The sequence below is a fragment of the Dipteris shenzhenensis genome, chromosome 2, assembly GCF_047967505.1.
Source record: "Dipteris shenzhenensis isolate YYH24624 ecotype China chromosome 2, Dip_SZ_1.0, whole genome shotgun sequence".
NCBI classification, from domain to species: Eukaryota; Viridiplantae; Streptophyta; class Polypodiopsida; order Gleicheniales; family Dipteridaceae; genus Dipteris; species Dipteris shenzhenensis.
In genome coordinates this window covers 39,449,413-39,463,442 of record NC_141597.1, presented here as the reverse complement: position 1 = coordinate 39,463,442, position 14,030 = coordinate 39,449,413, and the positions used below count along the sequence as shown (strand labels likewise).

General features: G+C 44.9%; 1 protein-coding gene across 4 annotated transcripts; it reads right to left on the bottom strand.

Annotated features, from left to right (window-relative positions):
- Window positions 1-2,759: 2,759 nt before the first annotated feature.
- LOC147904743 (uncharacterized) lies at window positions 2,760-6,905 on the bottom strand. 4 transcript variants are annotated; one of them, XM_087388154.1, is made up of 3 exons: window positions 6,431-6,905; window positions 6,263-6,308; window positions 2,760-6,145 (listed from the first exon to the last, which is right to left on the bottom strand). In XM_087388154.1, the coding sequence occupies exon 3, from the start codon at window positions 5,793-5,795 to the stop codon at window positions 3,195-3,197; it is 2,601 nt and encodes an 866-aa protein (XP_087244280.1). In that variant the 5' UTR covers window positions 5,796-6,145; window positions 6,263-6,308; window positions 6,431-6,905; the 3' UTR covers window positions 2,760-3,194. The 4 variants fall into 4 exon arrangements, with proteins under 4 accessions (XP_087244280.1, XP_087244253.1, XP_087244271.1 ...); XM_087388127.1 differs by having other exon boundaries at window positions 2,760-6,083; XM_087388145.1 differs by having other exon boundaries at window positions 6,263-6,905.
- Window positions 6,906-14,030: the final 7,125 nt, after the last annotated feature.

Here is a 14,030-nt window from a genome sequence, read left to right as displayed (position 1 = left end):
TTTGATTTTCAAGAATCTTTTGCTCCGACTGCCAGAATGACCACTATTCGCATAGTACTATCGGTGGCTACTCATAAAAAGTAGCCAGTTTATCAAATGTATGTTAACTCAGCCACCAGGAATTGAGGCCCCCCATTCTGAGAACAAGGTATGTAAGCTAAAGAAGGCAATGTAGGACTAAAATAGGCCCCAAGAGCATGGTACCAACATATAGAATTCTTTCATAAATTAAACTTCAAAAGATGTGCCTTAGATGCTAACTTGTATGTGTATAGGAAAGGTGGAAAATCTACTATTATTATTCTATATGTGGATGATCTCCTTATTACAGGTGACTATGAAGACATGATCCAACAGACTAGAAAGGAGTTGAGCACGAAGTTTGAGATGACAGACTTAGGCTTGATGCACTAGTGTTTGGGGATTGAAGTCTTACAAGAGCGAGGCAAGATCTTCATCTCTTAGTAGAAATATGCAAGGGAAATCTTGAAGGCATTTGGTATGTTTGAGTGCAAGGAGATAGCTACACCTATAAAGGTATATCCAAGGCTATCTATGGAGGATGCCTCACCACCAGCAGACATCGGGAGGTACAGGAAGTTGGTCGGCAGTCTCATCTATTTGTGCAACACCAGACCGAACATCAGTTTTGCTGTTGGCGTTTTGAGCAAGTTATCCAATAAGCCCGAGGAGAATCATTGGAATGCAAGGATGCGGGTGCTCAGGTATGTAAAGGGTACTCTTGATTATGGCATCACCTATGATACAGACACTTCCTTCGTTGGTCATTGTGACTCAGATTGGACTGGAGATGTTGATTTCAAGAAATCAGTTTCTGGATGTTGTTTCTCTTTAAGTTCAAGTATCTTCTCTTGAATCAATAAGAAACAACCAACAATGGCATTGTCTTCTACCAAGGCTGAGTACAAGACAGCATATTTTGCTGCATGTGAAGCAATGTGGTTGAGGAGGATCTTATGGCACATGGGAGTGCAAGAGGATGAGGTAATTGTGCTGAGGTGCAACAATCAAAGTTGCATAGCCATTGCTAAAAATCCAGTGTTTCATGCGCGCACAAAATATATAGAGATTCAGTATCACTATGTGTGATTTGATCAAGGACGGGATAGTGGAATTGGTCTACTGTCCAACAGAGCAAAATGGAGTAGATATCTTCACCAAGGCAATCGGGACAGATCAACTTCAGAGACTCGGCATTGGGCCGAGAAGGTAGTTCATCTACAAGTGGACATTGAGGGGATATGTTAGATATGTTCAATGTTCCACCCTACTGGTAACCACTAGTGATCCAAGGTGCTTAAGTTGTAGGGCCTCCATATGAGAAGAAGCCATGTGACACTCGATGGATCTTGACTTGCATGTCAAATGAGGTCTATCAATAAGACCGTCGATGGTGAAAAGGTGATTGTGTGGAGTCCCTTGCTCTTGCTGGGGTCTGAGGACCAGCTGGCTCCTAACTAGGGAATCACAAGGAAGCTAACGGCCCCCCTGGTAAGGGTTCAGGGACGAGAGTTCCCAAGACGACAATATAGGAAATATTTCATGAATATTCTATAGACGACTAGTCGGTTCCACTGACTAGGTTGACTAATCGATTCCATCGACTACGTTGATCCGACTATCGCCCTCATAGCTACAAAAGAGACGATGTCCCCAGTCCATTATATCAGATCACATCTTCCAACTAGTAGCTCTTCACCTATTATCTGTCTAGATCACCATCTAAGCTTCACTGTGAGAGCGCACGGGTGGACGAAGCCATCATCTGTACTACATCAGTATTGAAAGAAAAGTTTATTCCTCTCCAGTTTGCTGTGTACTCACTATTCTTTGTTCGTTTTCTATTCCGCTACATCGTGTAATTTAACATTAAGTGCCAATAAGGCATGAATAAAGGAGAAAAAGACTTGTGTAATGCGCTTATCATCATGAATGAGAACTGAATGTGAGTGAGTTGGTACGCATTATGTAATCTACTTGTGGGACTCTCTTCAATTAATAAAGAAATACTAAAAGGGACACCAAGGCTTTAGGACTAGTCTGTGTCTTTGTACTTAAGCAGAAGCGCTCTAGCTCCCCATATCTGTGTTTGGAGTGTTTGCTGAATATCTAATTGTGAAGGATTTTGGATGTTTAGTTGTTTTACCACTCTTTTGTTGAAGTGTAGTCATTCATGAAAGTTTAAACACAAATTTTCTTCTATTTTGATAAGAATATAGTTAGTTGCAAACGTGGGATAGGAGGCAACAGGTTTCTGCATAGAACAAGTTTTTCAAATGAGATCAAGATGTCCAGCGCACTAATCCATGCAGATGTTAATTGGAGACATTAAACTTCAAGGCTTCTTTGAAGTTCTAGCAAGGTTTCCCTCAGTGCAAGTCTGTTAGTGAAGAATACTGTGGAACAATTTTAGCTCCACATCCAGGACTGTTTAAACAAAGTTTTGCCGAACTTTCGCAGTTGACATATCAGGACTCCCAGCGTCTATACAAACCAAACCGGCTGTCTGTATGCAACAAATTTGATTCTCTGGGAGCAGTGAGCGATGTTCGTTACCACAGTTCGTTGGTCTGCTCGATGGCACCAAACTTGTCTGTAGCGCGGTAACATTTTGACTAGGCTAGAGTGTATAAGGACCACTGGTCTTACCGCTGAAAGACAAAAGGGGAAAATTTTGCACATTGGTTAGAGAAAGGAAGGCAAGCGAGTCCAAACTTTTATTGAGCAGGGGTTTCCACATTACTGCTTTTAGGAAGAAGCTACATTTTCTTTCTTTTTTGCAAAGAAAAGAAGCTACATTTTCAGCCGCTGTAATCAGTAAAAAATACAGCGACCTGGCCAAACTACCATGCATCATAACAAATCTCATTTCCCATATTCCACATATTCCAAAATTGCCCCTTGCACCTTACAGCTGAAGAGCGATTACCTCAATGCATTAGACATTCAAAGTACCTTCAGGTTGATAGCAATACCTTCCCATAATGGCAAGCTTTAAATTTCAGTTGATCTCATGCTTTATAATCCTGTAGCCCTATCTTTTACACTAGGGATGAAATATAAACTTTCATGGTTACATGTCTTAGAAAACTCTGATAAAATTCCAACGCACAGCTACACTAGGAAATCGGCAACGAGAATAGACAATGCTTAAGCATGCATTGGCTGTATCCTTAGTAAACAGGCGGTGGGGGAGATGCATATGAGTACGGTGGAGGTGAGGATGGAGGGGTTGAGATGTGAGGATACTGTGGTGGGGAATCAGAGGGAGCAGGTATTGGGAGGGAAGGTGGTTCAGATTCACAGGGTGGCTTAGCTGGTGGTGGGTAAGAATGTAGATAAGGGTGCTGGGGTGGACTAGGTACTTGATGAGGTTGAGGGGGAGGAAACAACCTAGGTGATGGTGGACTAATATTAAAAGGATGTGGCGGATAGTGGTGAACATACAATGGAGGAGGAGGAGGAGGAGGAAGAAGAGGAGGTGTTGAGTAAGGGGGACGCAATGGTGGTGGCTCAGGTCTAATGTGTGTAGATGGTGGTGGTGGGGGTGGGGTCCCATGTCCATGTTTGGATGGTGGAGATGAAAAGGGAGGTGAACGGGAGAGAGGAGGCCAATGTCCACGAGGCTTTGGTGGTGGAGAGTGTGACACAATTGGTGGAGAGAGATGTCCATCTGGCGATGGCTGAGAGGGTGGGTGGGGCAGAGGCATTGGGGAACGAGGTGGAGGCGATGGTGAGTGAGGTACAGACGATGGTGGGTGGGGCGATTGAGATGGAGGCAATGGGGAACGGGGTAAATGGGATGGGGGATGACGTATATGTGTTGCAGGAACATGCATCCAGGGAGAAGATGATAGAGGTGGATGAGGTGTATGCAGTGGGGGAATATGTGGACGGGGAGAAGGTATTACAGGGGGAAAGGATGGTGGGGGTTGTGAGAGGGATGGTGGAGAATGATGGTTAGCCTTTGAGTGAGGAGGAGGTGGTGGTGGAGAATGTGGGGATGGCGTGTAATGTGGAGGGGAAGTTGGAGAGTGATAAACACGTGGGGGAGGAGGTGGTGGGTGCTTGGGAGATGGTGAGGGAGGTGAATGTTTAAAAGGTGGGGAAAGATGAGGAACATGTGGAGAAGGTGGAGGTGGGGATAAGCCCAGCCTAGGAGAGGGTGGTGAAAGTACAATTGCAGGAGGTGGGTGCGGTGATGTGTGTGGCGGAGAGTGAGGTGGCATGGATGGAGTGTGAGGTGGGGATGGAAAGAAAATTGGAGAAGAACCAGAGGGAGCTGGTGGTGGAGAAGCATGTGGGGCATTCAGAGGGGAAGCATGCCTTGGAGGAGGTGGATGCTGCCTTTTATTTGGACATGTATGAGTGGGAGAAGGGGAAGAAACTGAATGTAGTGGAGGGGGAAGGGGGTCTGGTGGAAGGTGAATAGGGGACTGGCTGTGAGAGTGAGGGGATGGGGGGCTAGCAGGAGGACCACATACAAATTGCTCACATTTTTTGGAATGATTTCGGTTCAAGGCACACTCCTCCAATGATCTCTGATCCAAGAGCCCAGATATGCAGTTGAGACTATCATCCAATGAAACTCCACGAGAAGGCAGAGTGAGACAGATGGGAGCCTCTCCACTGAAGAAATTAGACGAAAATGTGAAGTTCTCCAGCTTGGGAAGAGCACAGATCTCTGGGGGGATCTCACCTGTGAACATATTGTGAGCCACATCCAGCTGCTGTAGGTTCACCATCTCAGCAATGGTCTCTGGCAGTGGACCACTGAGCTGATTGAAGGCCACGTCGAAGACAGTGAGATTTGTGAGCTCTCCGATGTTGGGATTGATGCAACCAGTCAACTGGTTGTCGAGGAGGATGATCTCTTCGAGGGTAGGACCCATGTTACCAATGCTGGGGGGGAGGCAACCAGTGAAATTGTTGTTGGCCAAGACGATGACAGAGGCAGGGGAGGAGCCGAGGTTGAGGGGGATGCCATTGACAAAGCGGTTGTTGTTGAGGAAGATGGCATCAAGGTGGGGGACACTGAAGAGGGAGGAGGGGAGGGGGCCTTCAAACTCATTAAACCGGAGGTCGAGGTAGTGGAGGGATGGAAGGGAGGAGAGGAGGGAGGGGAAGGGACCAACGAAGCGGTTGTTACTGAGGTCAAGCTCGAAGAGAAGAATGAGGTTGGAGAAGGAGAGGGGGAGGAGACCACAGAAGCGATTAGAGTTGAGATGAAGGAGGGCAAGATCAGAGAGAAGGCCAAGCTGCTCAGGAAGAAAGCCTGCAAGGTCTGCATGGTTGAGATCAATGCCAGCCACTGTGAGGATGCAGGGATCATCTGGAGCTGCTTCACAAAACACTCCCTTGTAAGAACACACATCAGGACCAACCCATGTTGATGTCAAATGCAAAGGATCGGAGAAGATGACCCTCTTCCAAGCTTGCAATGCAATGTATGCTCTCCTTAGACGCTCGTTCTCGAACTCCATAGCCACACTCGCTTCCTCCTCTCCATCTCCTCCTCCATCTTTGTAATACTTCGTCACATGCTCCCTCTGCTTCTCCACCACCTCCTCCCTCTCGCTCTCCGTCAGATGCCTCCCCACCTTCACCCTCTCCCACCCCATCCCACCCTCCTCGACTTCTCTTGCTGCTGCTGCAGCCTCTGCTCCCCACGTTATACTACCCCATAACATCGCCATTACCACCACCCCCGCTAGCACCATCGCCACCCCTCGCCTCTGCCCGGATTTCCCCGGTGCCTCCCCCGTTCTCCTCATCTCTCATCCCCTCGCTGGAACCCCACTCACCCCTCTGGCTGCTTCTTGTGATGCTTCAAATTAGTTCACCCTCGCCGCAGTCGAGTGTGTAACTCTAAATCGTTTCGTGCCTTCCAGCCGCAGATAATACAATCGTCGATGGCTCGCTTCACTTTGTAGATCTTTTATCGTCTTCCTTAACTTTCTCCAATCGGTTTGCCTATACCCCTGCTTCAATGTTCCGTCGCACAGGATCTCGACCCCTCTGGCCAGCATGCACACCAGTTGGACTGCGTTCTTCAACCGCACCTGGCGTTCCCGAACAAGAGCTGCATTTTCTCAGACGGGCATTGACACACAAAACAAACGACCTGAAGCTCCGCCATGCAGCAGATGCCAGAGATTTAAAAAACTACGAGAGGATGAAAACTGAAAAAGAAGGCGGCGGAAAACGCGCAACCTCGCTCAACTGTTTCGTGGCTACTTACTTACGACAATGCAGGTCCAGCGAACGATCTACCAGCGAACTGGAAGCTGCGATCAGGGTAAGAGAACCTAAGTTGATGAAGAAGAGAACCCAAACGACAATGCGGGTCCAGCGAACGATCTACCAGCGAGCTGAAAGCTGCTATATTCAGGGAAAGAGAAAAGAGAACCTGAGCTGATGAAGAAGAGAGAACCCAACGTTTCACAGCTGGAGCTGCCCTGGGCTTCGTCTTCTTGCAACTCGCAGATCCGCCAGCCCGGCCTGCACGGGTTAATGGAGCTATAAAAAAAACGGGACGTCACGTCGTCATGCGTGCTGCAGTACAAGTCTCTTCAGCAGCAGCTACTACATCTCCGACGAGACGACGACTGAGCCTGCAGGCGGTTTCTCCCACGGTACTGCGATGGGAAGGCAGATGGGTGTCCGTTCGGATTGATGCTCTGGAGACAAGCTTGGAGCTGGGGAGATAAGGTCGGGGACTGAAAGGCTGAAAGCGTCATTCCAACTCCCAGCAGCTAACAAGCTAAGAGAGGATAGGAGCGATGCATGGGGGGCGGTTGAGATGCCGAGGGGAGTGGAGAAGACATGGAAGCAAGCAATACGAGGAAGTCGCTCTGATTTTGAAGGGTGGTGGAGAGTTTCAACTGAAGAGATGAAGAAGATGATGAAGAAGAAGAACGACAGTTGTTTGATAAGACCTTTCAGGATGTCCGAGGCCCGTGAACTGCACCGTCTATTTGCCCCTCCTTTGGCCGTTACTTTGTGCCGTTATCTTTAGCGGTTCTCATCATTCACCGCATTCCCTTCTCCCTCCCATCATTTTGGACTCCACTTCACGTAACTTGCTTTCTTAGCTAGCTCCCACTTGCTTCTCATCAAGCTCCTTGCCTGCCATGTGTTCCCACCCCAGGTTTCACCAAGGGAAAGCACAAGGAGTAGGAGCCCCCCCCCCCCAAACCCAAACCCCGCTCCTACTGAGGGTGTTTATGCACTATCCCGAGATCATCATGGTTGAATCCACTCCGATAGTTTTTGTATTCTCAATCCATTACCTATGGCAACAACGGTTCATGTTCCCCCCAATTCAGCTGTACCAAAGGTAGCTCCCTTTGAGGCCTATTTTGGGAGGAAGCCTGATGTGTCTCATTTTCGTGTGTTCGACTGTGACGCCTACGTCCAGCATTCCTAAGAAGCAAAGAGGAACGACTCATGGACGTGCCAAATTGCCCATCCATAGTCGAGATACTTTCAGTGCGGGTTGGGCGCGCATAGTGTGTAAACACCCTGAGATCCCAAAGCAGGAGGAGGAGGAGAGCAGGAGCCCCCCCACCAATACGAGAAAGCAAGGGGGGGGCTCGCCCCTTCATGCTTAGTTAGCACCACCACTTCTTATGCTTGCTCCCCCCTATGTTAGTGTAGACGGCAATAATCACACTTCTCCCTCCCCCTAGTCTCATCCTCACACTTGAATCATCTCTCTCCCATTGGCAGCACAACCTGTCTTTAGGACTGGCTAAACAAATGCATTACAATTGGCACTCCAATGTTTTAGATTTAACCCCCATTATATTGAATTTAAGGCACCATGAGTTTAGGTACCTAGGTACTCTAATGCAATCATGATAATGCAATCATGATCTAGGATTTTAAATCCCTCACGAATGGGTAAGTCAACCAATTTTTAAAAATTCCTCCCCATTACATACATCAAAGTTGCCTTTGAAAAATTCTAATGTGTCATAATACTAGCATTCCTACCTAGTGCTCTAGCTACTTAGAGCATGGATAGTTGGATTTTTCCCACATGGTCTTTGTTGTTAGCTTACTTTTTAAAAGGCTTTAAAACCTCTCTCTCTATCTCTCATACCAATCAATGTGCTTGCTCTTATTCAACTCACAATAAACTACTCCATAGTGCCCTTGAGCATTCATGGCCTGAACTGTCCTTGCTTTGCTTCATCTCATAAAAAACCATAAGGTAATAGTGACTAAGAACATTCATTGTCTTTGATTCTCTTCCATGTCATGCATGCTTAAGCACAAGGGTTGCATGTTGCGTGGGATGGGGGACAACTATTAATTAGGAGCTAACTAGAATGAGCTACATATTGTAGCACTTGCAATTTCTCGATCATCAATTCCCTAGTTTTGCAAATGGCAAACCACAAAAGATTACCCGTTCCTTACCTAGAGTGCACAAAATCACTCCATGCAAGTACAAGGCATGCACCAATACCCCCTACAAATTAATGTGAGCCATGACACAATGATCTCATGACCTCTTTTCCTCTCCATCTCATTGCATCCTTGCAACATCCTAAACAAATTGGCTCTATTACTGTAGTGTTTGTCTTCTCCACAACACCACATAATAACACCTTTGGATCACTTAAGTACCTCGCTAACATATTTTATGTAACATATACAACCTCCTAATGGTAGCTCTCTTTTAGTACGACATTGAAACATCTTAGGAGTGAACTCTATCAATTTAAAGCATGTAGACGTTGTCCATGCACTAAGTTAGCTTTATTGCCCCATTATTTATTACCATTGTGCCCCTTCATTGCTCTAATTGTTCAACTTCGTTCCTACCATTGTTCCCCTTCATTGCTTAATTTTTCAACTTCGTTGTATATGACATTTGGGATTTTTTTTAAAAGAGAAAAAACTCTAACTACTAGATCACTTGTGAAATGTTTATCCTTGGTATTGTAAAAGGCACTACTATCACTCCATAGTTTGTAAGGGCTTCCCCTCAAATCGCCCTCTGGTTTGTCACAAAGAAAATTTAAAAGGTTTATTTAATGGAGAGGTTGAGGAAACTATATGAAAACCTCTGACAATTGATTTGAAAGCAAGATTTTTAATTCCCATAATCCATGGATTGTGCATTAAATGCCCCCTAGTACATGTACATGGGAGGACATAACATAAATAGGTATTCACGTGTAGTTTTATTTTCAACTATTAGGCATTGATGTAACACTTACATATGCCATGTCAACTAGGCACTTGCTAATAAAAGCTAAAAGAAAATAGCAGCATGAACCAAGCGTTGAAGTGACACTACACATGCCATGTCAACTAGGCTCTTGCCAATAAAAGCTTACAGAAAATAGTAGCATGAACCAAGCATTGAAGTCACCTCGAAGTAATACTTACACATGGACCATTTCAACTAGGTACTTCCCAATAAAAGTTAATAAGAGAAAATAGCATATTCATGTACCATGAACCAAGTATTAGAGTCAAATATAACAAAACACTTAAATGTGAGTCATTTTCAAATGAACTAGCTTATGTCGTGCTCTACAACGCCATATCACATGCATGGATCCCATACTATTATGTGCACACCCGCCCATCCCCCATGCGCACATGCACATGTGTAGGCATGCATGCATGCATGTCCTCATCCAACACACAACACGTTCTTTGTGGGGTTAAAGGCCCCTGTGCCTCACTAACCCTAGTTATGTACTAAACTACACACATACTTCTCTCTCTCTCTCTCTCTCTCTCTCTATATATATATATATATATATGAAAGACATAGAAGATAAGGGTGACTTTGCACCCACCACATTTGGGTCTCTCTCTCTCTCTCTCTCTCTCTCTCCATTGTGTATCCTTCCCCCACAGCTGGTATCAAAGCTTTGGGGTTCTCTGTCTCCTTCCTGAGAATGATGAAGATATCGAGTGAGCTTTTCGGTTAGGCATTTGTGAGGCAGCGAGCCAGGAGCTGCAGCTTTTAAAGTGACACTGATATCGAGATTTTGAGGCTGAATTTCGTCCTAAAGCCTTTAGTAATGTTGTAGAGGACTTCAAGAGATACATTTTTGCTTTTTACTATGTCTCAATCCAAGCTCTCTATCAAAAGATATAGCTTCTGCAAAAATAGGCACTGGAGAGGAGAAACACCTACGCCTTTTCCCTCCAAGTGTTGGATCCATCGTGTATCAGATCTCCCACTACTAGCATCCATTTGCAATTCTATCCATTCCATTAAATTTGGGATGGTCCAAAACCTTTACCTTCAAACTCTCTTCTAATTCTGTGAAGGTTTGAAGGCATGGTAAATCTTTGCTTCGTCACATTTCTCTGCTACTACATGAAATTTCTCCAAAGTTCCAAGACCTTCTAGATGAGAGATCTCAACAACGGAGTGGAACAAAAAATGGTGAGAGGAGGAGCTCACACAAGAGAGAGTGGACACTCATTTGGTGGGTGCAGAACACCCTAATCTTCTATGTCATCCATATATATATATGTTTGAGTATTGTACATAATCAGGGTTAAGGCATTAAGGCACAATGGCCTTTAACCCCCCACAACCTCACACTTAACAGCCAATGTGCCTTTAAGGGAGAACAACCAATGGACATACTATCCAATGCCCATTAATACACGACATTATTAAACCGCTAACTAGGTAGATTCTTCATCAGCATATTTGCAGAGTTATCATTTGTATGAACCTTGACAAGCTCTATGCACTTGTCCTCAAGTATCTCCCTGATGAAATGGTACGTGACCTCAATGTGTTTGGTCTTTGCATGAAAGACCGGATTCTGTGCTAGCTGAATACCACTCATGGAATCATTATGCAATGTCAGTACACCTTTATGGATCCCCAAATCTCCCACTAGCCGATCAAGCCATATAGCCTCCTTACAACCCTCTCTAGCTACAACATGCTTGCCTCTATTGTAGAAAAAGCAATGCATGTATGTGCACGAGACATCCACCACACTGCACCACCTGCAAAGCTGAAGACATAACCAGAAGTGGATCTCTTGCTATCCACATGCCTTGCATAGTCTGAATCTGTGTATCCAAGAACATCCATCTCTCATTTGCCAAAGCAGATGCACATCTCCTTGGTACCCTTCATGTATCTCATGATGCACTTAACTGCCTCTCAATGTCTCTTTCCTGGATTGGCCATATACCGGCTAACGACTCCCACTATAAATGCAAAGTCCGGTCTAGTATAGCTATCATAGCATACATAAGACTTCCGACCGCTGCTGGTGTATAGGGAACCTCGGCCATCATGGCCCTCTCCTCATCTGATTTGGGACTATCTACCTAACTCAGTTTCACATATGGGGCAACGGGGTACTCACTGCCTTCCCCCCCTCCATATTGAAACGCAGCAATACTTTTGTAACATACTCCTTCTATGAAAGCCAAAGAAGTTTCCTACTCCGGTCAGGCATGATGCGTATACCAAGAATATGACTTGCAAGTCCCAAATCCTTCATGTCAAAGCCCTCATGCAGCTTGGCCTTCACTGCATCTAGCCTCCATTCAGCTCATAAGTGTTCTTGTTAGCCAATAGCATATCATCCACATAAAGTGCCAGGAGTATCAGGTTATTATCCTTAGTCCTTTTTAGTGTAGAGGCAGTGATCAATCTCAATTCTTCTGAAACCCTGGGAGTAAATGAAAGAATCAAACTTCTGATACCATTCTCTAGGTGCTTTCTTAAGGCCATGAAGACTCTTTTTTAGCTTGCAAACCAAATCCTCTTTGCCCTTTTCTTCAAAGCCTTTCAGCTATACCATGTAAATTTCCTCATGCAGATCCCCATGCAAGAAGCTATCTAGACATCCATCTGCATAAGCTCCATATCTTGTGCGACCACAAGTCCAAATATGCATCTAAGTGTGGTCATCTTCACAATAGGAGATAAGATTTCATCAAAGCCCACACCCTTCTCTTGCTTGAACTCTTTAGCAACTAGACAGGCCTTGTACTTAGGCACATCATCACCTGTGACCTTCATCTTGTAGACCCATTTACACGGCAATGCTTTCTTTCCATGTGGCAAAGAAACCAAGTCCCAAGTCTTATTCTTCATGAGTGAACTCATCTCTGATTGCATAGCATACTCCCACTTGCACCGATCTTCGCTCATCATAGCCTCTCAGTAGCAAGAAGGCTCCTTGCAATCAGTAAGCATCACATGGTTTCCCCTTGGAACAAATCTCTCAGGCAATCTAGACACTTTAGTTGATCTTCTCAAGGACATTTTAGCTTGTTGTCCTGCCTGCATATTAGCCACATTTCGCTAATCATTTCCACCAATAGATGATCCATCATCTGCTCTTGATTGTGTACTTGTGGGAGTACTTGGTGGCACCATTTCCTGCACATTCAGTGCATGGATAGATCGCTGTCTATCAACATATATAGGTGGATTGACATCTTGGAAAGTGATTTTGCTCATTTCCACATCCCTCATGGGTGTCTTATGCATCTTCTTTTCATTGAAGACCACATCATGGCTTTGTATGATCTTCCTTTCTTCTAGATCCCAGAGATGATAGCCCATCTCTCCACTTTCGCCATAACCCAGAAAGATGCATTTCCTAGACTTAGGATCTAGCTTCTTTCGAAGCTCTTTTGGCCCATGTGCATATGCCTCACACCCAAAAATAGGCAAATGAGAGTAAGAGGACTTCTTGCCACTCCATGCCTCTTTAGGATTACCACCATCCAAACTCTTACTAGGTGATCTATTGATCACATGCACTATAGTCTTCATTGCCTCAACCCAAAAACCACTAGAAAGACTTGGAGTGGAAAGCATACATTGCAACCTTTTCTGAATGGTTTGGTTCATTTGTTCTGTAACTAGATTTTGCTCTAGCGTACTAGGGGACATGAGCTCCCTCTTGATCCCACGTGTATCATAGAAATCCTTAAAGTCATGAGAGAGATAGTCTTTCTAGCGTACTAGGGGACATGAGCTCCCTCTTGATCCCACGTTATCACAGAAATCCTTAAAGTCATGAGAGAGATAGTCACTCTCAACCTGTAGGCATTTAAGTGTTCTTTTCAACCAAAGCCAACCATTTCTGAAATACCTGGAAGCCCCACCTAATGACCATGTGTAGGCATGGGACCACATATGTCTGAATGCACCAAATCAAGCCTTTCATGCTCTTTCTATCCCTTCTTTTATGGCATGATTTAGTCTGCTTCACATAGAGACAATGCTCATAAAATTCAAAGTCAGTAAAACTTAAATGTGGTACATAACCCAAACACCATAAGAGTTTCATTCCATTCTGGCTCATGTGCCCCAACCGGCAATGCCACAAAGAAGTACTTGGCTATTCACTTATTGCAACAACATGATCAGACACCCATGATACATGTAAGGGATACAATGTCCCACACGTGGCACCTCTTGCCAAAACCATAGAGCCCTTCTAAATTTTCCAGCTCTGAAAGCCAAAGGTGGTCTGACAACCAGCATCATCTAGCTGACCCACTAAAATGAGACTCTTAGTCAGGTTTGGCACATGTCTCACATTTTTCAAGACAAAAGTAGACCCATTTGCAAAAGAAAACTTTATGTCACTTGCTCCCACTATGTCACATGCATAGTTATTTCCAAGATGCAGACAACCTGTCTTTCCACTGTCATAAGTGGAGAACCATTCCCTATGGGGTGTAACATGGAATGAAGCACCAAAATCTAAAATCCAATCCTGGGAATATGCATCATTTGAAGTGGTAAGCAACTCTGCAGGTAGATTAGACATTAAGAGAATGTCATTGTCACTATTATCAGTGAGACTGCATTGATCTCCTCAATTTTCACTTTTCCCTCCCTTGGACTCTCTTCCTTCTTATTTGCACCCTAATTTGCATTCTTTTTCTTATCCTTTTGCTCTCTTTTCAGTTTGTAGCATTCCTTTTCATGTGGCCCTTCTTGCCACAATGGTAACACTCAATGTTCCGTGCCTTGG